General features: G+C 38.9%; 1 protein-coding gene across 1 annotated transcript in view; it reads right to left on the reverse strand.

The window, feature by feature from the left end:
* The window catches only part of Musk (muscle associated receptor tyrosine kinase), a 95684-nt gene that overhangs the window by 54780 nt on the left and 13925 nt on the right, over window positions 1-26979 (reverse strand). Inside the window, 2 exon segments of the mRNA XM_037202632.1 lie at window positions 21728-21869; window positions 24351-24478. Coding sequence (XP_037058527.1) covers window positions 21728-21869; window positions 24351-24478 — 270 coding nt within the window.

The raw sequence follows: 26979 nt of genomic DNA on the forward strand, positions 1-26979 counted from the left end.
TCCAGATGTAATAGCCACAGCTCCTCAATCTGATTGTTAATTTTTTGAACTTCCTTAGTTCTTCTTATCTTTAGTTACTTGGAATTCACTAATATACATGATGAGTCTAGTAACTCTAAGGATAAGAAGCATTCTACACACTTTATGTCTGTGGATATAAATCTGCATGCTTTTATTTGAAGTTGTATGATACAGTCAGCCAATCGATGCCACTGAAGATCGCAAATATCCTCCACTCAATTTCATTCTTTTACTTATTAAGGTATCTCCCCAAATTCATCTATGCATGTGCATTTATAAGATTATTCATCAGTTCATGGAATGAGGAGAAAATTGGAAGGGTTATCAAATGTTATGCAGGAAGAAGAAAAGTGAAGATCCCCTGAGAAAAGACTAAAGGGACAAATGGTAAAATCACACAAGGCCATGTGGACCCTGTGGAGTGAATGAAGAACCAGAAGAAAGCAGACTGAAATGCACGGATAGCCTGAAGTTTTCTGGCCACAAGAGTGAGAGGAGCCAAGAAGATAACAGGAATTCGACTAGTAAAGTTGAGGCTTCAGAGAGCTGAACACACACATTCTCTCTTCCTGGTTGGATGGCACTGAGACCTCATGTTTCTGGGAAGAAATTATCATACACACAAAAAAAGATGTATGAAAAGAAGGCAGAGAGCACTTGGAGGAAAAGCCAGTTGTGGCCTGGCCAGCTCTATTGGAAAGTGTTAGGTATTTTAGAGAAGTTTGAGCAATAGCAAAGTCCTGAAATCATGAAAGGAAAGAGTCTGACATGTGTGTGAGATGCTACTTTGAACGTGAGCATTTCGGAGTTTACAGTTCTCCTAGTCCTTTTCTTAGCTCAGTGACTAGGACCCAATCAATGCAAGGGATGCAGCACATAGCAACGGTACAGAAGTTAAAGCAGCCTCTCGGTCTAGGCTTCCTGGTTACAAGTCCATGCTGTACAATAGACTCATAATGGGTGTTTCTACTACAAAAGATGCTAGTGTGTGTGTGTGTGTGTGTGTGTGTGTGTGTGTGTGTGTGTGTGTGTGTGCTTGTACTTTCGTTACCTGTACATATGCCAACTAAAGTATCCTGTTTTCTAGATGGATAAAAAGCACACCTTTAACCAGTACTTTCCTTTACTCTTTTCAAACAATAATACACACCCCCACTTTTTACTCAGTCTGTGAAATAGAATTTCCATGAGGATGGAATTGCATCTCAGCCCTTTCACTAGGGTCAAATGTATATAATGATACATAAACATTGCATGGAGACTATGTTCAAGGCAGTGCTGGGTTCACAGTGCAAAATCATCTCATTAGAACAAACACACAGCAGTAGTAGAGAGGATGTCAACACTAAACTAGTATCTCAGCCAACAAGAAGATAGGCAGAACACAATAGATAGGCAGGAACTGTTGAGTCTTGAGTCTCTCAATAGCAATTGAGGTCTGATTTAGATGATAGGTAGGTAGGTAGGTAGATAGATAGGTAGATAGATAGATAGATAGATAGATAGATAGATAGATAGATAGATAGAAAGTAGTTTCCACCTGAGGTTGGAAGTAGCTCATTGCTTGAAAACAAAGGCAAGGATGAGATGCCCCTCCATTTGAAAGGAAGGGGGAACACCCACAGTATTGCAGAATTCAGGTGCCTATGGGACTTCTGGGTTGGACTCCAGAACATTACAGACTGGGGCCCTAAATTCTACTTATAACATCTTTATTAGGAAGAAGTAACTGGGAAACTTTCTGAGAGCAACCTTCACAATTATTGAAAAAGAAAAAAAATATCTTAAAGGAAGACTAATTAGGAGTGATGATCCATAATTTCATAGGACATTGGGAATAAAAATGCTAAGAAATCCAATGCAAGTAGTAATTAGGTAATAAATCACTCTGGAAGAAAATAAAGCATTATGAAAAGATAGTACAAACCTCAGTGAATAAGCCATAGCATTAAAAACAATGGGCAGTGATGAGAGGAAAGGCCAAGTTCAAGCACAAATTCGTAATACTGAAGAAAGCAATACAAATGCTAGAAATCAAAACAGAATAAAAGCTTTCAAAAGAAAAAAACAGAACAGCTAAAATTCATGTACCAACGACACATATAATAAATTTGGACTTGGACAAGCCGACTGAAGAATCACCGAGAAAGAAGTTGACACTTAAGAAATCATGAAGCCCTCGGTGCTTACAGAGAGGGAGGGGAGATCATGAAAGACCTGGGAAGATTGTGGAAGAGATTCGAAGGTCTCCTGACATCACAAGAGCATGAAAGACTTAGAAGAGAGGAAGGGCAGAGAGGCAGTGTGTGAAGAGATGATGTTGTAACTGTCTCCACTTGTAGCAACAACTGGATCTCTGGAAGCACCAAACATCTGGATCGCTAGAAATACTAAAGTTGTGGCTGTTGAAATCAGAAACTCACCATCACTTGTGAGGCCTTAGAACAACACTACAGGAAATACAAGCTGTATGGTGGAGCCCAATGGTTTTGCCTCGGTCTCAGAGCTCTTTCTTTACCAAAATACTTGAAAATGTCTTCGTCATTCCCACTAGAAGTAGAATTATAAGTCACTTAGGAAATGAGCGTGTAGGAAGATTAATAAAAAAATAAGCTGACATTTGTGCTTTGAACTGTGTCCTCCCTAAGGAAAAGAAAGTTGCCTGGTTTCTCTCCTTCAGAAGCACGCTGAATTTAATGACTCATTTCTAACACATAGAAGGTGGCAGAAGTGACTGCATGGCTTCTGAGTCAGGACTGTTAAAGAGAAAAAGAAAATCCATCCTGTTCTCCAGTGGGTCTCAGGAAAACACTAAGTAAAGCTGTAAGTTGTTGTGAGGACACTCAAGCTGCCCTGTACATGGACCCACACAACAAGGAACTGAGGATTGTCACAGCCAGAATCAACTAGAACTAATCTGTGGGCATGTCAAGTTGGACCTGGCTCTTCCAACTTATCAAGCTTTCAAAACAGTGAAGTAGTCAACGTTTAAACTGTACATATGACCCAGAGTATCCCAGCAAAATCACTCCATGATTCCTGACACATGGCAACGATGTTGTCTGTTGTCTTTAGCCACTGAGTTTTTTCTTTTTGGTTTTTCAAGACAGAGTTTCTCTGTGTAGTTTTGGTGCCTGTCCTGGATCTTGCTCTGTAGACCAGGCTGGCCTCGAACTCACAGAGATCTGCCTGGCTCTGCCTTCTGAATGCTGGGATTAAAGGCGTGTGCCACCACTGCCTGGCTAGCCATTGAGTTTTCATGTGAATTATTACACATTAATAAATAACTGACATGGGCCCTATGACAAGCTAGGATAAAAGCATTGATTGTCAAAGATCAAAAGAAAAATGCCAAAGCTACCAGAAACCGGAGCCGGTTTACCAACAACAGAACAAGAATGACCAAGAGTTTTCCATCATTTATTATGTGAAGTCATGGGATAACACTGAGAGAAAACATCTGCCAATTGGCATTTCAAAGCTCATGTAAAGAATGAGGGTAAACCAAGAATGATTCCATGTAAAAGAAGACAGGGAGAAATGGCTCAGAGGTTAAGAGAGCTAGCCTCCCTTGCAGAGGACAGGGTTCAATTCCCAGCCCCCACAGGAAAGCTCACAACAGTAGCTCCATTTCCAGGGGATCTGATGCCCTCTTTAGCCTCTTCAGGTACCAGGCAAGCATGTGGTACACAGACAGACATGCAGACAAAACACCTACATACATAAAATACATTTTAAAAATCTGAAATAAAAGAAGACAAAGTCTAGTACCCATAGATTACCACGGAAGGAACTAATGAAGACTGTATTTAAGAAATGAGAAATTGAACATATAAAGAGAAAAGAAACATGAGAAAGAAATAGTGGGTATAGAACCTGGTGTTTCATCTTAGCAGGAATATTAACTGTGATATCCTGTGACGTAGAACTGTTAGAACAAAAAGCACCATCTCTGTGTTAAAAATGCCAAAGTCACCATCAAAGCAGAAAGGGTGACTCTAATGTCAGAATCAGCAATCTGTGTGGAAGGGAAAAAAGAGGGGAAAATACATTCAGCAGGGAGAGGGATTGGGATAAAAAGGAAGCAGATAAAAGAAACAGCAAAATCAACACATGGTAAAGATAAGTAGAATCCTGAGGCTGAAGCAAAAGGATTGTAAGTTCAAGGCTAGCCTGAGCTACCTAGAAAGGCCATGTAAATTAATTAATTGGTTAATTGCTTAACTCTACAAATTGCTGTGGATATCGTTCTATATAAATAAAACACTGATGGCCAGTGACCAGACAGGAAGTATAGGTGGGACAAGGAGAGAAGAGAATTGGGGAAACAGGAAGAAGGAAGGAGAGACACTGCAGCCACCGCCAGGACAAGCAGCATGTAAAGACGCCGGTAAGCCACCAGTCACGTGGCAAGGTATAGATTTATAGAAATGGGTTAATTTAAGATATAAAAACAGTTAGCAAAAAGCCTGCCACGGCCATACAGTTTATAAGTGATATAAGCGTCTGAGTGATTATTTTATACGTGGATTGTGGGACTGTGGGGCTTAGTGGAACCTGGAGAGAAGCCTTCCAGCAACAACAAATATTAGAAATAAGTTTTCAAATAAAGTATAGATGACTAAACTTATCTACTAAAACTAACCAATTCTCTTGGACTGGATTATTTTTACAAATCAAGCTGTCTTCTGCTTACATCATAACAAGGTTAGATATGAAGCAATCAAAGATGACAAAGCAATGAGAAAACCTCAAGTGAAAATGTATCAACAAAATTAATATCAAATAGAACAGAATTTATGATTAAAAAAATCATAGAGAACAAGAGCAACATTGCCCAAAGGTTAAAACCACAACTTATAAAGGGGATTTAGAATAATAATGTACATGCATTCAATAAAATAATTTCAAAACATGTAAAACACAAACTGGTAAATTTAAGAGAGGTCATTATCAAATGAAGCTGTTAACAGGAGCATGTTGAGAGTTAATTGTTCAATGTGAGGCTAAGGGACCTATTTTAGATGACAAGGGCAACCTTTAAAAGGGAAAGTCACAATTTTTTAAAAATGTAAATGAAGGAGAAAAAGAAAACTATGTCTTCTACTCTGGTCCAAGTGCAATTTACTTTTGTGCCACAGTATAAATTTATGGACCATAAAGCTAAAATAGAACAATTATGAATGTTACAAAGCCCCTTCTCAAAATAGCACGCTGTAAGTCAAGGTTCCCTGGCTTCTACGTGCTCCTTCCAAATAGAGGTCCTGACCATCCTGTTACATGGAGATTTCATGTGGTCATTGTATTAAAGACGAAGATTAAAAAGAATTCCTAAAGTGTTTGTCAAGGAGAAATAAAAATTATCCCACCCATATAAAACACTGGGATTTTATTTGCCTTTTAAAAAGATCCTCTCTTCTGAAGATCATCTCTCTGCTCTGTAGAGTTCCTTTAGATGTTTGTAGCTTTCCTTGCAGTTAGTGCCTCAGAGAATCCTGACTCTGGTACCACAGCTTTACCTAATTCTGGGGATTTTGCTAAGGACAATCTCAGAAACTGGGAAAGCGTACTCATGACTAAAATAATCTCCTTGTGTTTATATATGATACCCTGGAACCACCCCAGTGTTGGATCTGAAAATTTTAATTTTAGTTTTACTGCTTGCTGGTTTTTTGATCTGGTTCTTGCTCGACTTCTGCAAATTTCAGTTTTTTCATCCAGAAGAAAAAAACAGAGTGATTGACTCCCAACCCAGAATTGTAGAGATTGAAAAATCATAAAAAGATGGGAAATACTTGGGGGCAAATGGGGGAAGCTTGAGGGAGGGAATGGGGTATGCATATAATCAAGAAACATTGAGCACATGTATAAATTTTTCAAAAATATTTTCAAAGATATAAAATATGGAGAGGAACTTAATGGGAGGAAAGGGGACTATGTGGAGGTGAGAGGGAGGTGAGAGAGTGCTGGACTTAGTGAGGTGACCAAAATATATTATAAACACAACAAATTTGTAAAAGAATAAATTATTAATTTAATGATAAATTATTAATAAAATATTAATTTTTAAAAATAAAAAGGAAGGATTTTATGAACCAATCAATAATAATAATAATAATAAATAATTATAAACCACTGATTGAGGATACAGCTACAAAGCACCAGAGGCAAAGTTTGAAGTGAGATTTCTATCTATCTATCTATCTATCTATCTATCTATCTATCTATCATCTATCTTCTATCTATCTATCTATCTATCTATCTATCTATCCATCCATCCTTTCATCTATCTATCTATCATATATCTATATCTATCTATCTATATCTATCTATCTATCATCTATCAATTGTCTATCATCTATCTGTTTATCTGTCTATTATCATCTATCTGACTATCTATCTATCTATCTATCTATCTATCTATCTATCTATCTATCTAGGTTACCCTTCTGACACATGAAGGCTGTTCTGTCCCTTCAACAGACTTCACAAGAGGTTTTATTTTATGTTTAACGTTGGCCTGCTTTAGCTCACTGTTTCTTGGATATTGATCATGTTATGTGTGACTTTTTTTTTTTTGTAGCTTTTAAAAGCATGTTCTCAAATTCATTCCTAAACTAAAATATCTAAGATAGGAACTACTCTGTGGAAAGATAAATTGATTCTATAGATAGTGATGCTAAATCATGGATGTGAATCTCTGTAGGTCATTTGAATCTCTTCTAGAATTGTTTTCTAAGAATCATTGAATAGGAGATGCCTCTTAGTAGACAAATGCTATCAATAGCCTAAGGGATCATTTTAATAGTTTTCATTTATTTATTTTTCATTATTTGAACAAAAGAGGGTTGAAGAGGAATTGTGCTGTGGCTCCACAGAACTCTGTTTCTCAACAGATTCCACTTTTGTTTTTCAATTATTAAAAGAAAATCTGGAAATAATAACAAACTTTAAAAAAAAAAAAAAAAGCTTGGATTCTCCTTTTGACCCTTGGAACCAAAAAAAAAGAGGATCCCGGTATTACTCTCTGTCTCTTTTGAAGCAGGGCAGAGCAGGCATGAGGCAGTTCCCACTGTGGCTCCATCTCTGGAGGAAGTGGACTGAAAACCCCATCCTCACCATGCCTCTGCAACTGAGTCCTCAAAGGAAGAGCTACCACCTCATAAGACCAAGACTCTGTTGTAGCTGGCATTGAAGACATGTCCGTGGCCTTTAGGATCATAGCATTTTTCTAGCTCATAAATAGGATTGGTGACTAACAAGCATGAGAAATGAATATTTACCGAGTTGATCAGAGCAGAGCCTAGTGAACTCACTTGTTGGATGCTTAGGTTTATCTGTAGGTCGTACAATGATGAAAAAGAATTTTCCTTTTATTAAGTTGGTCCTGAAAATACCTCACTTTAGCTATCAGCTAATAAAGACTTGGGCTTCAGTTCCAAAGTACTTTTTCAAAGAAAAATCACCTTCAGCTTTGGTAAAAAGAGATGCTGAACTAGTTAATTACAGGAGGAGAAATCCTTTGAAGGCTACCCTTCTAAAACTTCTGTAGCTGAAATAATTTTCCACTCACAAAAGATTTGCAAACATAGAAAGTTCCACGTGTCATCTACCCAACTTCTAATCTTATATAGCCATGGCAGGCATAAATAAAAATTTGGGTCATCAATCAAATTTTCTTCTTGATTGAAGCTCAGAAAATCAATTATTTTCTTTTATTTTTCAACTAGAACTTTTAGCTGGAAAAATAAATAGGAGCCTATCAGCCTTAATCACCTTAGTCTAAAATAGCACCACAGTATTCTGGTTTACTAAATGACTTGGGCTGGTAATATCTGTGACTTTTTAGGTGGGATTCTGGGTGTCTAATAAGGCCATCTGCCTCCAAACTGTAGATTTCCACACTCACACCATCATTTAAAAAATACATTCGATATATAACTGAATCAAAAAGGACTTCAGTGAGAGCCTGATTCAAGTCACAGGCCTTAGTGGCTCTTGTGGTACCACTAATAGATGTTGCCCCAAACTCTCCCTTCTTACTACTCTGAGCATGGGTCAGAGTCAGGCTCTCTCTGTGCACGATAGATCTACATTCCTCACCCCTGTTCATCTTCTTTTCCTCTCTTACTGAGGTGTGAGCCACACAACAGATGGCTGTTCATTGTCAAAGCCCTGTTGGGTCCCACCTTTCTGAAGCTCTGAAGTTCTCATGATCTTTCACTCCTTTTGGAAATATTCAAGACATGAACCCATTTGTCATAGGTTGGACCTTGAATATCTCCCAATGGCCTATGTGTTATGAGGTTCTCTAATAGGAAGTGGTGAATCTTTTAGGAGGTGGAACTTGATGGGAAGAATTTAGGTCACTGGAACCACCCTTGAAGAAGATATGGAACCCAGTCTTGCTTCCAGGCTATTCTTAAATGGACACAAGTCTCCTTCCTTACATATTCCCTACATAATGTATTATGCTGCCCTAGACTCAAGGCCACCACAAGGCTAAGTGACCATTGACAAAAATCCTCTGAACTGCTAGTCAAAACAAGCCTTTCCTCCCTTTAAGTTGGTTGTCTTGGGCATTTTGTCACAGTAACAGAAAGCTGACTGATACACATCTTAATTTTTTCTTATCTTTCTACGCTATCTCATTATATTAAAGATAGTAAGCACTAAACAAATGTAATAATTTTAAATTATGATATATATGTCTTCTTACTTGTGGGTAAGCTATCTGCTTAGACTTTTAAGATGCATAACGATTAGTGATATTCGAAGTAGACATCTTCAACTCACTGTTTCTCAAAATGTAGCTCATGGATCACCTTCAGATGGCCCAGCAAGCCAGAAGAGGTGTGCTGGCTTTCCTGGAGCTGTGTTTATAGGTGGGTATTAGCTACCTCATGTGAGTACTGGGACCAGACTTTAGTACTCTCCAAGAGCAGCAGTGAGTACTTTCAGACACTGAATCCTCTTTACAGGCAGCTTTTCCATACAGGCATTGAGATGGGTACAATCCAGTCATGAAATAAAAAAAAAAAAAATTAGTATTTCTGATCCATTCAGCTTACTAGACACAACTAAGATGCAAACCCTATTCTGAGATACATCCCAGAAGAGGGGGTTGGGGAGCTGGAAACAGTGCAAGATGATGAGGCATATGAGACATTACTGGACGGAGCTTAGACATGCTATTTTGTCCATTTCCTTCAGTTGCTATGGTTTTAAATCAGTTTTTTTAATTTATTGAACTTGATAGAACTATTTACTTAGGCAAAATCTGTTTTATAGAATGAAAAATGCGCACCCTAATCATTCACTAGACAAGCACTCTGTGGTCAGGAGGGCAAAGTGAGCTCTGTTTTGAAAAAAAAAAAAAAAGAATGAAAAGTGATGCAAGCTTGGGAAACACAAGTTGTTCTTGTATTCGTGTTATATATATTTTTCTTTTTTTCAGAGAAGTTGTCCCCACATAGCTTCTTTCTGGTGTGCTACTAAAGACACGTTCCTCTTTCATACACCTCCTTCCATAAGCTTTCCAACACCACTCATCACAGTGGGGCCAAAGCAAAGCTATAATCTCTAACAAGCAGCAGGCATGCAGGTGCAAGGCAATGCTGATTGAAGGTGGATTTATGTTCTTTGGAACCCAGATGAGCAGTTGGGAATGTTGACATTCTGTTTATGAAATATGAGAAACCTAACCAGAAGCTTGCTCTGGATAGAAGTCATCGAGCTTTATAACAATGCTTGAGCACAGCTAGTATTTATAAGAAACTGCCGTGGACACTGCTCTTCTCATCTGGAAAACTCTGCTCTCAGTATCCTCATCCCTCCCTCTCTTTCTTTACACATGAAGAATAGACTTTTAAAGGTCAAATAAGTTATTCAAACTTTTGTAACTAGTAAGCAGAACCAAGATTAACACTCAGGTCCAGCCAATTAGTATGCAACCACTCCAGAGGACTGATCCATGTACTTCTGTGTAAAAAAAGGAGTCACAAATGGATGGTGGAAGAAGGTCTAGCAAACCAGGGCCACCGCATTCTATTGCTAACCTTGGTGTCAAATTTCATTATCTGCAAATTAACTTATTTGAGTATTTCCTATGCCCCCCCATTCCAGATGTAGAGTCATGATTACAATTCTAATAGACTCAAACAATAAAAATGATCTCTGTTTTAAATAAAATTTTCTGTTTTGCCATTGATGAATTGCATTATTTCTGCCTCAAAGATGAAGTTGATACATGAAATAAAGGACAGTTACCATCTTCATGAGTGTTAACATCATTGTTTGGGGTTGTAAAAAATATTTAATTAACCCTACTTAAGTGGCAAGTGGAGGACCCAGGTTTTGAACTCAGGAAGTTTATCCTAGGCTCTGGAGCCCATCCAGTTTCCATGACAATCTGGAGCATATGCTGTTAACCAGACAGTATGTTCCCTCCAAGAATCATACATTACATAGACTCTCATTCATGGAGGCAGATATACTAATTCAAATCTCAAAACTATACATTTGGTATTTGAGGAAAATAACTAAAGGTAAAATTACTTGGATTCCTGCTCATCATAGAATTTATAAAGCTTTCCATGGTCTCTTTGCATCCAAATACATGAATTTTCAATTTGAATTTAAGCCCTCCCCCCCAAAAAAAAACAGAGTAACTTTTATCTATCACTTAGCACCTGGAACATTGATCGGTCATGTTTGTTGGGTATATTATTTTTTTAAAGTTTCCTATTCTATATATTTGTATGTCTGTGTATTAAAATGAGACCTGCCATTTTAATACACAGAAAGTGAAAATCAAAACTTCCTCCAACTAGAGACCATCAATTTCTGTTCAAACTTACTTTTCATTTCAAATAATTAATAAATAAATAAACATTGAACAAACCATTTACTTGTTTTCAAGCCTATTTTCTTTAGAGTAGATTAAAAGGGCCTACCTATCTCTCTGACTTACATGGTTATTATTAATTATTAATTATTATAATTATTAATTATAATTATTAATATACCTTCTATTCCTTGGAGTCTTTAGTCACAAGCCTACAAAGACAGAGCCATTGTCACATTCTTCCCCTAAGGTCTTACAGAACTCTAGGAAACCCCACAGAATATCCAAATCAGTAGGTCAGACTCTTCTTGGAGCATGCACCTATCAAATCATGCAGATTTAGTTTTGCCAAAGATACCTCCTAGGGATATCAGAGGCTTAGTCCTTTTTCTTTTGTTTCATTTTAAATGCAGGATCTACTCATGACAGCAAAGCAAACCTGTTAGTGGCATCAAACAAGTAGACCTGATGCTGAGAACAGGACCACTGCACATCTATTAAAACTGCAATCACTGAGACACAGCACACATGGGGTTAAATACCTCTCTCTGTGGCATTTGTCATATTAAGAGCTGTAGCATAAACAAAGGAAAAAGCAAGTCAAATGTGGTATAAACATTGCACAATTGCTTCCACTCTTGTAAATGCAACAGGAAAATCTGATCTCCAACAGAGGAGGCAGGCAGAAATCTAAGATTGTGAAAACAGTGCTATCTATTATATGTATGTTTATTAATATAAACTTCAGAAATATGACAGATGATCAAGAGATTGGTGGGCTCGTAGCTAAGTAGATCAATGTCATAGATAGATGATAGTTGGTTGGATGGATGGATGGATGGATGGATGGATGTGAGTGGAAGATAGGTAAATAGGTAGATAGAAAGGTAGGTAGGTGGTAGGTGGGTGGGTAGATGGATAACTAAGTGGGTGGATAAGTTGTAGATAGATAGATAGATAGATAGATAGATAGATAGATAGATAGATGGATGGATGGATGGATGGATGGATGGATAGATAGATAGATAGATAGATAGATAGATAGATAGATAGATAGGTGGGTGGATAGATGGACAGATAGGTAGACAGACAGGCAGACAGAGAGACATTGTTGTTTATTTAGTTTAGGAGGATCTACTTGGTTGTTTGAAAAAAAATCTCGAGGAGACAAGTTTCTAAATAGACTTGGCCAGCTGCAAGGGTATGCAAGTAAAGCCTTCCAGACTGCAGGAAAACTGTTGATAGCTCTCGGGTGCCCAGACTAGGAACAGAGACTCATGTCCTGGAGCCACTTAAAATTTCCACACTGCTTGCTTTCCCTCCCTGCTGCCAACATTCCTGTTCATGTGGAGATAAGATGCTGCTTCTCAAAGCCTCGTGGAAACAGGAGAAGCTAAATGTTAGGGAAGCATACAGCAGCCCTTGACATAGAAGGACTCTGTACACATTCTTGTCCGCTTCCAGCCCCCTCTGGCTCTCATGTGACCCTTTTGTATAGAGATCAAGCCACATCACACAGTGAGAGCTCCAGGTTCCTTTCTGTCCAACTTTTATTTCTCCATAGCTTAAAATGCCAGAAGCAAACCAGCTCGTAAGAGATAATGCCATCACCAGGGATCTTGGCACATTCCAACATCAATCTGTTTTAATTTGGGTCTTGAGAACTCTCCACTCATTTCATTTTTCTTCATCTAACAGGACTCATGTGGATGTGATATCTACATGATGTAGTAAGATCTAATTTCAGTGCCAGATAAAGAAATCCTGTCACCCATGGTTAAGTCAAGAACACAAGGAAACGAAAACAAAACAAAAACAAAATTTTTTAAAAAAACTTTCATTGCAGCAGGGTTCTTCCCAATGATGAAAAGGCTTATAGCAAAGACCCATATGACCACAAAAAAAAAAAAAAAAAAAAAAAAAAACAAAAAAAAAAAAAACAAAACATCATACTAAAAATGTTTCAGTTCTGTAGGGTTAATTACTGTTTATTAAATATATTTTAAAGAGGTTTATGCCACTGGCTAAGAATAGGAGCAAAGGGGCTGGAGAGATGGCTTACAGGTGAAGAGCACTTGCTGCTCTTGCAGAGGGTCAGGGTTCAGTTCCTAGCACCCAGGACAGGTAGCTCTCAATTGATTGTAACTCCAGCTCTGGGGGGTCTGACACCCTCTTCTCAACTCTGTTGTTACCTGCAAACATGTGATGTACACACATACACTCAGGAACCACACATACGTACTCATAAAATAAGAAAATGAATCTGTTTAAAGGGAAAATGGGAGACGAAATTCAATCTTTCCCTACAGAGTTGTCCCCACTGACCATCCGACTTTGAAAGCCAGCCTTCCCATTCACATCAGCACTTTCCAGTGTCATTTCCCTGGACCATTGAGTATCTGCCCCTGGCTTTAGAGGTGCTCCAGGGGGGAAACCTTCAGATACACAAGAAAACACTTTGGCTGACTCTTTGAATGTGAACCATATCTAAGTAAAATGTAGAGCCTATTAGATAGGTAGTACTTGCCCTTGAGAAAAATATTCCTACTCTACAGCACTGGAAAGTTACTGTCTCTGATTTCAACCTAACAAAAATAACATAATGAGTAACAATTCTTTGGGGAGCAAAACTCTGTATGGTACCATTCTACTGGGGAAAATGGGATTCTTGCTTCTATGGGACTTGGTTAAGATAAGTGATGGCTAGGAGAAGGATAATTTCTAGTCTAAGAGAAGACAGCTTTATAAGCTAGCATGCTTGCTTAGCTTATTCCTGATAGCTGGATATTAATTTTCATATTTGGAGATAGTTAAGGAATGGCCATAGCTAAAGGCTGAAAACCACAGTCTAGGTACGTCTTCCTTTAGCATCTGTAAGATCAATTCCAATAAGAATTGACATGCACAGTGGCTGGGCAGTGGTGGCACATGCCTTTAATCCCAGCACTCTGGAGGCAGAACGAGGCGGATCTCTGTGAGTTCCAGGCCAGCATGGTCTACAGAGCAAATTCTAGGACAGTTACCAAAACTACACAGAGAAACCATGTCTCGAAAAACCAACCAACCAACCAAACAAACAAACAAACAAATAAATAAATGACGTGAACAGTAAAGGGATAAAAATAGCCACCCATGATTGTAAGATTCTATGATGTGACCAAGATATATGGCCAAATACTAAAAATGAGCAGTTTGGACTTCATGTAAGAGGTCAAATAGATTTTCCTGGTTGTATCCTGCCAAGAAACTTATCCTAAATCCATTGTCCCCGAGGTCCCAGAGACAAAGTCAACCTTCCATAGGAGGATGGGCACAGTCATGAGACTAACAGCCCTTTTCTGCAGACCAGATGACTATAGAATTTGGGAAACAGCAGAAACTCCCTGAAAATGTCTAACCAGTGTACCTCCTCAGGTCTCACCTAGAAGAGTGCTGCTCTATTCTATGGGAACTTTTATTTGTTTAGTATTTTCCTTTTTGCTGTAAGTCCATAGCCAATGAAGCTGGAAAGCACTCGTAAAGATCAGAGCCCAAACTCAGTGTTCATGCTGGAGCCTCCAAACTACTAGAGAACGGGAACAAAAATTTCAGGTTTCTGCTTGTCAGTACAAAAAGGAGCCAGGTGCACAGAGAATCTAGGCATGTACCTGTTCTATGACCCCTTCACCTACTCTATCTAGAAAGCTCTGTCTACTTTCTCTGTAAATGTCAGGCAGATGGCTTCTTGGATTGATTTCCTTCCCTGAGGGAAGGGCATGCTTTGTATTCTGCTCACCCAGGTCTTCACCCCAATATTCTTCAACTGAAAGCGAGTGCTAGTCAACCTCTAGGCTAGATAGATGGCTTTTGACTAAACTTTTCCCATCCTTGAATTTGTTCTAGAACAGCATGGAACAAGTCTGCAAAAACATCACATCACATTGATGAATGGAAAGGCTCATGATATCTTATCAGAGCAGTACAATATTTGGAAGGTATACCTTTTCAAAGCATGAACATGTGTATTAACTGTTTCTAATTACAAAAGTCTCTTTACAAAGGTTCAAAAAGCATAGGACTATTTGAATTGTATAATCCAAGTAGCTGCTCACAAAGTTCTATACAGGAAGATGCAGGCTACTAGCTCTGATATATATTTACTCTAGCATATCTTACAACATGAGATGGTGTTTAACTTTTTTTTAACTTATGAACAATTATACAGGTAATTAATTGGTATTTTTCAAGTATGTGGTAATCCCAGTGCAAGGACTTATTAAAGAAGAAAAATAATATAGCCTGAAAATAATTATGTATTGTTCACTATGTGCCTGTATTAACCAATGCGCATGGCAACTTAAGATGTAGGTGGTGGTTTTGTTTGTATTTTAGAAATAAATGAGACTCAGAATATATGTGATGGATATTCTTAGACATAAAAATCTATTTCACTCCTTTTTAATGGCTGGATAGAATTTCATCATAGTCTCCCTTTTTATTGATATACATTATAATTCTTTTTAATTTTTGCTATTATATGCAACTTTGTAGCAACTAATCTCAAACATACTTATATAATTTTTGTCTGTGTGGTTTTTCGAGACAGGGTTTCTCTGTGTAGTTTTGGTGCCTGCCCTGGATCTCACTCTGTAGACCAGGCTGGCCTCAAACTCACAAAGATCTGCCTGGCTCTGTCTCCGGAGTGCTGGGATTAATGGTGTGTGCCACTGCCACCCGGCTACTTATATATATTTTTATTTAGACAGGTCAGAATTTAAGTTATTTTGACAAATCTGTGTAAATCTTAAAGGTTGATTGTTTTTTTTTTCCTAAAAGACCACCACTAAACTATCCCAAATTACCAGCTAATTTGAAAGTGATTGCTCAGTGTATTACTCTTTGCATGTAATCTGTCTTTTCTTCAACATTTCAATAACATCTAGTTCTTGTTGTTTTATTATGATATGTCTGGATAAAACTGACTCTGGTGACTGATAAGGACTTGATGTTCATGGCCTGCTCGAGGGTTTAAGTCTTCCATTACATCTGGTACATTCTCAATCATGCTCTTGAGGACTGGTTGTTTTTGTTGTTGTTTTTTAATTTTCTGCTATCACATTTTTCATTATTTCTAAACTCATTTAATCTTTTCCATCTTTTTAAATCTAGTTGCACTGGTGTCTAAATTCTAAAGTGGTTTCTTAAATGAGTTAATGATCTCTTTGTCTCTATCATTACTCTTCCATAGATTTCAATTTCATCCATTATATTTTTTCATTATTAAAATTATTTTCTCAAAATTGCTTTTCCACTTTCTTTTTCTTTTCTTTTCTTTTTTCTTTCTTTTCTCTCTTTTTTTTTCAAGACAGGGTTTCTCTGTGTAGCCCTGGCTCTCCTGGAACTCACTCAGTAGATCAGATTGGCCTCGAACTCAGAGATTCACCTGCCTCAGCTTCCATGAGTGCTGGGATTAAAGGGGTGTGCCACCACTGCCAGCTCAAAATTGCCTTTCATCTTTCTAAAATACTGTTTAATTTATTCTTTGAAAATTTCCCTCATGCACACAATACAACTTGCTCATTTATATCCCCACTCCTCACTTCACATCCTCTTCTTATTAATTTATTTTCTTATCTCACAATGGGTCCAATCAATGATGTCCTTATTTGCATGGATGTGAGGTCACCTACTGAGGCATGACCTCCCCAAAAGAAAAGTGTCTCTCCCTCCCCAACAGCTGTGACAACTGCCAATAGCTACTCTGTGGGGATGAGACTTCAGAAGCCCCTCTCCTCCGGGTTGGAATTTTAATCTGGAAACATACTTTTTTTTTTTTTTCTTTTTTTGCTTTTTTGTGTCTTTAATTGCTTGAGCATATTTATTTATGTTCCCTACTATGTAATTCTGCTGACTGAATTCCTTTTCATTTTGCTGACTCACACTTGCTTGAGTCCCTTCCCACACAGCTACAATTCATGCTGTGAATTCATCCTTACTGTGTTTTCACCCATCAAACTATTGTGTCCCCTGGGAAGGGCACTTCCATTTTCAATATTTTTTCTTGTTAAACTTTTCACTTACAACTTATGCTTTATGTTCACTTCTCCCTCCAGAGATCCCAGACTGCATTGTTGTATCAATTTAATTACATACCTCTGTGTTCAGAGTGTTTAATATTTGTTTCTAAGAAGACTTTCTTTTACTCTCTCATAATTAAAATTCAGAAAAAGATATACAAATGTGGGTGCGTGCACGTGTGTGTGTGTGTGTGTGTGTGTGTGTGTGTGTGTGTGTGTGTGTCTGTGTGTCTGTCTGTCTGTGCACACCATGAATTGTCCTGGCCCCTCTTGCCATCACTAATCTTCTCAGCCCTAAGCAAGGATCTCAGTGTTTGCTTCTACTTCTCATGGGGTCCCAAACCTTGTCTCCTCATCTCTATGGATCTTAAGACTGGGGAGATGGAGACGGGCACCTCACCCACCACCTCAGAGCAATGGGGAACCTGCTCGGGAGCTTACTAACAAAGTTGCTCAATTTCTAATGATTTCTGGTGTCCAAATATTGACAATTTATCACCGTGAATTGTGTCACTAATCCTGAATTTCTAAACCGTTATAGTAGGAAGGCTTTCATGTCATCATATCTGTCCTATTGCTAGAGCTCTAAGATCTAAGCCCAGGTGTCCCCCCCCCCTGCCTAGATTTAGCATTTGGATATTAAGCTACATGAATTTCATGCATAAAGATTCTAGATTCAGAGCTTCACTCTCTTGGGGGATATTTTCTTTTACCCTATTCTCCTTTCTGCCAAGATCCCAATACTCATGTCTTGCCTTTAAACGTAATGTAAACATACTTTTTCTAAACACATATATGTAGAGTAGATCAAAATTCATGTTGTTGGGGAGGAGCGTGATTCGGCCATGCTTCAGTCATGCAGAGGAGGCCCCTCCTTCCATATTCATGATCCTGTGCTCTGCTAAAACCTTAAAGTTGTTCCACAATCCCACATTTCCTTCTGAGTCATCCTCCCATCCCACAGCTATTTTAAAATCTTTCCACTCTCCTTGCCCCTGCCCCCACCCCATGCCCTCCTTACAGAGGATAACCTACCATCTACTCCCTAAAGGGAACAGAGACCATGAGGACAGCCTTCTGAAACCCAAAATGCCTGATTTATAAACTGATTCATATTGGAAAATGTCTCCATTTCCCTTCTTACTCTAAGGAAGAAAGTTTTCTTGCCCCTAAGGAGAGCAGCTGTATAATGTATCACGGAAGCCTAGTCACTTCAGAAAGCAAAAGCGGGATTCTATTAATAATTATTCCAGGACAACAGGTGTGAAGCGGAACTGTCCTGGGAAAACAGGACATGTGGTCGTATAAAGTTTGTAGTTCCACCTGAACCCTGGATGTAACCCCTGTGTGTGCCAAAGTACCATGCTCCTTGGACCGTGCCCCCCTCCTCTGTACGGTCAAATTTCCCTTCTTATGCTATTTTAACATGCTCCGTCTTTCTAGCCACTCCCTAGTCTGACTCCTTGCCTCTTTGTGCCAAGCTCATTGAAAAACTTGTTGCCCGCTCCTCTTTTTCTCTCTGCATTTACAGGATTCTGGATTCTTCTTCTCTCGCTTCCATCCTGGTGCTGCTCTAGACAATATCATGGAGAACCGTCTTGTCCTTAACCCTCACTGTTCCTTGATTTCCTAAAATGGCACAACCTAGGACCTTCTTATTTTGACAAGTGCTCTGAGTGAGAAGAAGTATACGAGGTCCTCAATGTAAAGCATTTAGTTCAACAGGACACTTTAACATTCTAGGCATCCCATCCCTTCTGAAAGGCATACTCACTGGACCAGCTTGAGTTTCATCGGGAATTCTGCATGTCACAGGTAGTATCTTTTGACATAAGACAGAAGGGTAATATGGTGGTTTGGGTGAGAATGACCCAAATAGGCTCATATCTTTCAATATATGGTTCCCAGTTGACAGAACTGTTTGGGAAGGATTCAGAAGTATGGCCTTGTTGGAGGAGGTGTGTCACTGAGGGTTAGGTTTTGAGATTTCAATCCCAGTGTTCCTTCTCTGCCTCTGCTTGTGAATCAAGATGTGAGCTCTCAGTTGTTCCTACTGCCATGCCTTTGCTTCATCATTATAGACTCCAACTCTCTGAAACTCTAAGCCAAATCAAATGCCTTCTTTTATGAGTTGCTTTGGTCATGGTGTTTTGTCACAGCAACAGTAAAGTAACTAATAGAGGTAGTTATTTGTCTGCCTCTACTGTCTGTCACTTTAGAGACCTGGAAGCCTGAAGATGGTAATTTAAAAAGAGTTGTACATCCCATGTGACAAGGTATTTCTTTCATGGTTTGCTATGGCAGCTAAGATGTACTTAGTGCACTGTACCCAGTGTGTTGATATGCCTGGTGTATTTTTTTTTTTTTTTTTTTTTTTTTTTTTTTTTTTTGGCTAGAGGCTCCTAGTGGTATGCCCATCTGTAGCTAGCATAAAACAGCCTCAAACAGCAGGGTGGAGTTCTGCTTCCAACGAGCAATCCCATAACTAACATGGAGTTATTAAGTGGGTGGAGACATACATTTATCAGTTCCAAGCGAACATGGCCCAGCCTTGCCTTCGGCCCTCACCTCTTCAGGACCAGCAGGCACTTGCAGGCATTTTGAGGCATCTCCCAACTATCCTGCTATCACTTTTCCATGCATTTTGAGTTGTAGGTTGAACCAACTCTTCCTTGAGTAGGTTCTGTCAGAACTTAACTTGTGCATATATCCAGCTCTTTGTGAACAAGGAAATCAACTTCAACTTTTAGGAACTTCCTGAGCCAAAACAGATTTGCTGTGGTCTTTTTATGTCTTAATGGCAATAAAAATTATGACAGATATCATTTATGCTATGCTTATGACCTACTAGTATAAGTATACCACACTTTGGGGGCATCAGAAACAAAGGAAGTCGAATAGACATAGGAGCTGAAATGATTGTCTTACCCACTGTTAGAGAAGCTTCAAATGTTAGCATGTGCTCTCAGCCACAATGAAGGTTTAAAAAACCTCCAGCATATGTTAACAGTCAAAGCAACAAGCGTGATCATTTCAGTGTTAGGAAGACAGACGTGGTGTCCCATCTTATTGTTTCAAAATTAAGTGGCAGGGAAAGAGCAGACTGTGTAAATGGGTTGCAGCGAATTAGTATTGGTGATGAATTTCTCTAAGTCAATTTGCAACAAATTGTTTTAATAGCTGGGAAGACAGGAAGCTCGAATTTGATAGATTGATAAGGGATGCTTTTTGTGGAATTTTATGTGAATGGACAACATTCATTCTACACCATTCTACAGAGCATTCGAACAATCCTGGACCTAGGCAGGAATTCAGTGTATCTGAGGTAGGTTTCTGAATGCAGTTGTATGTTTATTTAGATTTCACTGGAAAAAAATGTCAATTGCATTCTAATCCTTACTTAAAATTGATAGTTTAGAAGGTATTAAATTATACTGACTATATTGAGAACTATGTCATGATATATATCTATAATATGTGTTCTTATCTAAGATATATTATACATTATATGTATTATTTGCCATTTCCTAATGGAAATTTTATGAGCAGTTGGTGTAATGACTCCATAAAAATGTTGCCCCTACTAGAGACAGATATGGAAAAGGAATAATTAACACTGTGAGGAAAGGACATGGGGCTACTCAGGAAATAAAAATAACTTCAATAAAAGTCCTGAGTCAGAAGAGAAACTGCAGCAAAGCATAGATTTTAGCCAAAGCAGAATGGGGTGGCTCAAAAATCTGGGATCCATCAAAATCTTTCTTGATGTAATCACTGTTTCTGCTTGTATATCTAATGCAACATTTCATCAGTCAGAAAAAAAAAAAAAAAAAAAGCAGAAAAATCTGTAGCCATTGTCTGTGAAGTACATTCAAGGCCAGACTGCTGGTATAATCAAAAGCTTATTAATTCCTTAAACTTGATTTTACAGAGGAGAAAAAATGTCAGAGCTCTTGAATCGGTGGCTCAGAACAGGACAAGTTAGAAAGGATTTCACACCTGAGAAGCTCACACAGTCCAGGTCTGCTGGCAGTCCCCGCCCCTGCCCCCGCCCCCGCCCCCGCCCCCGCCCCTGCCCCCTTTGTGGATAATAGATTTACTTTCTCACATAATACACCCTGATTACAGTTTTTCTTCCCTCTACTCCTCCCCATTCCTCCCCCCCCCCCCTCCCATCTGGATCCTAGTTCCTATTTTTAACCAAATGCGATAAAATTTTAGGTAAAGAACCAGATGAATAGGGAATAGAACACTAAAATTTGTTTGGATTCTGGTTTCTCAGTAAGGATCTTTCCCACCAATTTATTGAATTAACTAATAAAAAACACTTTACAAACAATTACTATGTTGAAAGCATTAATTGCTACATGGTTCACAGAATTAAGACCATGTTTTATATATTTGATTCATTATCTTATTTTTCTCATCTTTTGTGAAGCCCTAATTTGAAAAAGATTTTTCCATTTTTCTATTGTTTAGAAATCAATCCAAATGTATTAAAAGATAAAATTACTGTCTCCAAATTTATAAATAAGGCAATTGTCCAAACCAAAAAGTCACACTAAAATGGTGCCATGTTATTTTATCATTATCATGAATTTTGTTTGCTGCAATGGTCAAACTTATCAGCAGCTGGGGCAATAGATAGAACCTGGTCTTTTATGCTAGGGATATGTCTTCTGACTTCTTTATTGTCATAGTCTTGCCCTCAGAGCTGATGAATCACAGCTTCTTATGTCACAACTTTCTTAGTCCAGAGCACAGCCTTCCCAGCAGACGGTGATGGACGCATGCTGCCTCTTACCCTCAACTTCCAACTTCACAAGTTTGGAATAAGCTGTGCCCAGGCTGTTCTTTGCCACACATCGGTACTGTCCTGCATCTTCCTTTTGCACATTATGGATCCTTAGACTCCCCGATTCCAGAATTGCAATGCGGGAATTTTCCTGCCAAAGACAGGGACATGTTTGAAAACAGCCTCAGTCAAAGACACACTTGCCTTATTCCATTGATTTATCACTGTCCTTAATACCCAAAATATCAGCCTCTATCCTACCTATGCATGTTAACATAGACTACTGAGACCATGCAAAATAATGTAAATTCACCATCTCAGTGATCTCATGAGATTGCATCTATCCTTTACCCCCCTCAACTCATTAAAACACAACACTAATCATGACTTCCAAAAGTCATGTTTATGTCTGTTTGATTGAAAGTATTGTGCTTTGGTCTGGAGGTGTAGCTCAGTGGTGGAAAATGTGCTTAGTATACACACAGCCATGATTTCACCCCCAGAATAAAACATGAAGCAAGACAAAAATTTAAAACATTGCTTTCAGTTACCACGTTTTACCATACACCCTTAGGGTAGCCTTAGGAGAATGCATATCCTTTGAGGATTTCAAAATTACTCCTTGGAATTCAGATGTGAGATTTATCTTCTCTTTTTGAATTCACTGTAACTTGAGTAAGGTGGACAGAGTCAGTCATTTTGCTTTTTATTGTAGAAAATGCATCCAGACTTATAACAAAAGGAAAGCCATGGTTTGTAAATATTGTCATTAAAGTTGGCAAAGCTCATCAGATTTATAGCTTGTTTCAGTTATTTGATATATGCTGACAACTATGTATTATTTCCCATGGAGTGTGCATGGCCTGGTAAGATGGGAACAGAATCTGTAATCTCATTTTTAGGTAAGACAAAGTCATTGAGATGATCATGATGCAGAATAATAATTTATTAGTAAGCATGAAGACAATACACAGAAGCGTTACAAGCTAAGCCAATAAATAGTACATCTTTTGTGTGTGTGTGTGTGTGTGTGTGTGTGTGTGTGTGTGTGTGTGTGTGTGAATGTGGTATATCTACATGCCTGTGCAGGTGTGTGCATCTATTGTGCATGTATGTGGCCAGAGGTGGATTTCAGATGTCGTGGTCTATTGCTCTCTGCTTCATTCCTTTGAGCCAAGATCTTCACTGAGTTTGGAGCTAGACTGGTGGACAGCAAACCCCACCATCTGCCTGTCTCCTCCTCCCAAGCACTGGGCTTACAGGCACACATTTATGTGGATGCATATGAGCTCAAGTTCTCATGTACAGCAAGCACTCTGACCCGGGAAACCATCTCTCCAGCCTAAAGGACACAGCTTTAACTTCTCATTGCTGAGATGTGTTTGCCTCTGCTCATCATTCCCAGTCTCCTTGCCCTAATTTCTCGCCTTTGTTTTCTCATTTTCTTCCCTCCAATCCTCATCTCTCTCCTTCCAGAAACTGCCAGTTCTAAAACTTGGGTGTTGGTTCAGCTTTGGTATCCCTAAAGTCTCAAACATTCAATGTTAAAAAATAATAGTGGAGGGTGGGAGGGGGGAGAACAAGGGAATCTGTGGCTGATACGTAGAACTAAATTATATTGTAAAATAAAATTTAAAAAATAAAGGCTGAGGGGCCCCCAACTGCATCAGGCCCCCTGAACGGGTGAGACAGTCATTTGGCTTGATCTGTTTGGGAGGCAGCCGTGTGTTGGTGCCGGGTCCTGGGCTTGTTGCATGAGTTGGCTGTTTGAATCCTGGGACTTATGCAGGGACACTTGGCTCGGTCTGGGAGGGGGGGACTGGTCCTGGCTGGACTGAGTCTACCAGGTCGATCCCGGTCCTCAGGGGAGACCTTGATCTGGAGGAGGTGGGAATGGGGGGTGGGATGGGGGGAGGGGGAGGGGGGCGAGAGTGGGAGAACAGGGGAATCTGTGGCTATTATGTTGAACTAAATGATGTTGTAAAATAAATTTACTTAAAATAAAAAAAAAAAGAAAAGAAAAAAAAAAACAAAACAAAACTACAAGCCTGTTAAAATTTAAATAAACTACATTATCAAGATGGTGAAAAAAAAATAGTAATAAGCTGTTCAGCTGAGAAAGAAAAGCAAGCCTTGCTTTGCTTGGGCTCAGCCCCCATTTCATCTCCAATGCTGCTGATTTCTATCTTTTCTGTCTCCAAGACAGTCCGTACTGGAATGCCCTAGAGCAAGGGTGCATAATTAGTAATCGAATAATTTAAGTTTGGCTAATGTGTATGGAGAAAAATATATACTAGAAGTTTGTTAGTATGTAAGTAGATGTTTAGAGATAATTATATTTAAAATATGACTTATACTGGTTGGAATGAGAGCTCAGCCATTAAGAGTGCATGCTGTTCTTCCAGAAGACTGGAGTTGAGTTCCCAGCACCCACATTGGGTGGCTCACACTGTCTTCAATTCTAGTTCCAAAGGATCTGATACTCTCTCCTGACCTCCATGGGTACTCATATCCATTTATGCACACACACACACACACACACACACACACACACACACACACGAATAAAAGTAAAACATACATCTTTAAAAAGGATGTCTTACACACAGATTTTAATACACTAATCACTTACCCTGAGAGCACTGTCCCCCTTGATCCAGGAGACGGATGGCTTGGGGTTGCCCATTGTTGTGCATGGTAATACTGCTTTCAGTCCCTCGATTATTTTTACATTAATGGGAGGGCGAGTTATTTTAGGTTCTGTGGGGAAAATGAAAGTCGAACATAAAAAGACAATGTATCAATATTGAAATAGGGCTTCTAGCTTTCTAATTAATTCTTGATATTCATTCCAAGAATCATCTTTGGGGTCTTGAATTAGAAAGTTTGCCAAAGGCTAAGATGGTTCATTAGTAGGTACTAAATGGAAATCTACCTTAAAGGATGGCTAGATCCATTTTGTTAAAATATCTATTTTCTTTTGCAAAACTCATATTTATAAAGTATATTTGATATCTGAAATTTCTTAGTATTCCATATTTTAATGACACTTAATAAAAAGTCAATCAGTATTAAATGTCCCCATAATAATTCAATATTGTATTCTTTATACCATAGATGTGAAACACTTGAAAATTATCCTAAGTTAATCATATCATTTTGAATTATGGCCTACTTTCCCTTTAGTTTCCATTTTTTCGTTGACTTTTCTCTGAGTTAAGGTCTCGATACATAGCTCTGTATGACCCTGAACTCACTGTAGTGAAGAGACTGGCCTCAACTTTGAGGGGATCCTCCTGCCTCTGCTCCCAGGTGCTGAAACTGCGTCTGTTTCCAGGTCTGGTTCTCACCTTATTTTGACTACTAAATGTGATGCTTCCTCTAGAAAGCATGTTAGTAGGTAGAAAAAGCTTCTGACACATTTTGGAGAATCAAAATTCTACAAAGAGAAGTTTACCCTTCTGCCAGCACTCAGGCCAGTGTGTCTGAAGAAACAGGTGATATTGGTTCACTTTTATTCTCCACTAGGAAGCTTTGAAAAGAAGTTATTAAATCTAACATGTAGAACTGAGAAGTTCAAATGCCTCAAAGTACTCAAAGTAATTAAGTGGCCTTGTGTCCCTAGTGATCTCATATAGTAGATACAGAACAGAGAGGTGCCTATGTGGGACAGATTTCTGAAGGGTGTGTGTGTGTGCGCGCGCGTTAGGCCACCTTGATAGAGATAAGCAAGGGATAGACTTCTCTTTTTCCTCACATGTGAGTATATGGGAGGGCTGTGGAGCCTTTTGTGTCCATTGTCAGCCATATCTACAAAGATTAAATGCCTGTTGGTTTTTAATTAAGGCATTTATTTCCCCTTCCAGTTAATATGGTTCTACACTGTAGCAAAAGTACAAGACAGGCTTAAAATACTATATAGGAAAATGTGAATCTTGGCCATTTGGCTGAATTCTAGAATTTATAATACTATTTTATACTTGATGGTAGGGAACACTTCAATTTTAGATATTTGCTGGACATCTCAACTGTGGATTGTATTGTTATACACCCATCAGCAAAACCTTGGCTTGAGAGCTGACATTCTTATTACTCTCAAAGAGAAGGTTCCAATATTCCTTTTAATGGCTTCCATGAACAAGGTCCCCACAGTGAACCTGAGTCACAGATAATGTTTTATGTGGGAGATTTAAGGAACTATCTGCTGTATTGAGGAATTAACTCCTGGCTTCTAAAGAAACAGCTGTAAGGTGGAAGGTAAGGAGAATCTTTGTGAAATTGACTAAAAAGTAACCTGGAGTTGGTCAGAGTAGTCACGTGGAGGTGTGGAGCCCCCTGTCAAGGGATCGTGACATTGTGGAACACATCACACTTTGCTTATTGAAGCAAAGTGCTGGTGGTCTCCTGCTGTGCCAGCATGAGCCCGAGACTGAACCTGAGGGGGTTTCAAGAGTGATGTCCTAGGGGAAGGGCATGACTGGAATCATTGTGGACGTCAAGAATCTTCCAAAACTTGACAATTGGAATGGCCACGCTAATGAATAGCCACACAAACAGGTAAACCTTCCTGAGGCGAAGATGGGGCTGGAAAGGAAGAGAGAGATGAGAGGATTTGGTGTAGAACCAAGCTAAAAAAAAAAATGTGTTTGAGGGAAAACAACAACATCCAAAGAAAAGTAGAAGAGTGAACTACTGAAATGGGCTCCAGTCCCCGCTAAAGGACGTTTATCTTCAGAACTCAGCCTTCATTGCTCAGTCATTGAGGCAGCGCTGGCCTCTTTCCTTGATTCCTCTGTTGAGGCACACATCATAAAGCCTTCTGTGGACGCATGCCACCTACTTCCTCATGGTGAGTATGAAACATGTCCTCCCCCATCACGACACTGCCCCACCAGCTTACACTTGAAGTAATCTGAGACTCTATTCAACTTACACTTAAGTAGTACGAGACTAACACACATTTGAGGGGAAAAACAAAGAAGAAATGGACCGAGATGAGATCACAATTTATCTTGGATGAAGCAAAAATAAAGTAAGAAAATGTCTTTTTAAAAAATTCACTGGCAATTCCCTTAGAGAAACATGAGAACATTATATCATCCAAGAAATAGAGTTTACTATGAAAAGAACCATTAGAGACAAATTAATTCTTAAGAATTGATTTCTTCCAACAAGACAACAGCAAAGGGTAAGATATAATGAACAAAATGAAGACCTAACTAACACCAAAAAGTTTCCAGTACACCCAGATTCTATCCAAT

The sequence above is a fragment of the Peromyscus leucopus genome, chromosome 2, assembly GCF_004664715.2.
Source record: "Peromyscus leucopus breed LL Stock chromosome 2, UCI_PerLeu_2.1, whole genome shotgun sequence".
Lineage (NCBI taxonomy): Eukaryota > Metazoa > Chordata > Mammalia > Rodentia > Cricetidae > Peromyscus > Peromyscus leucopus.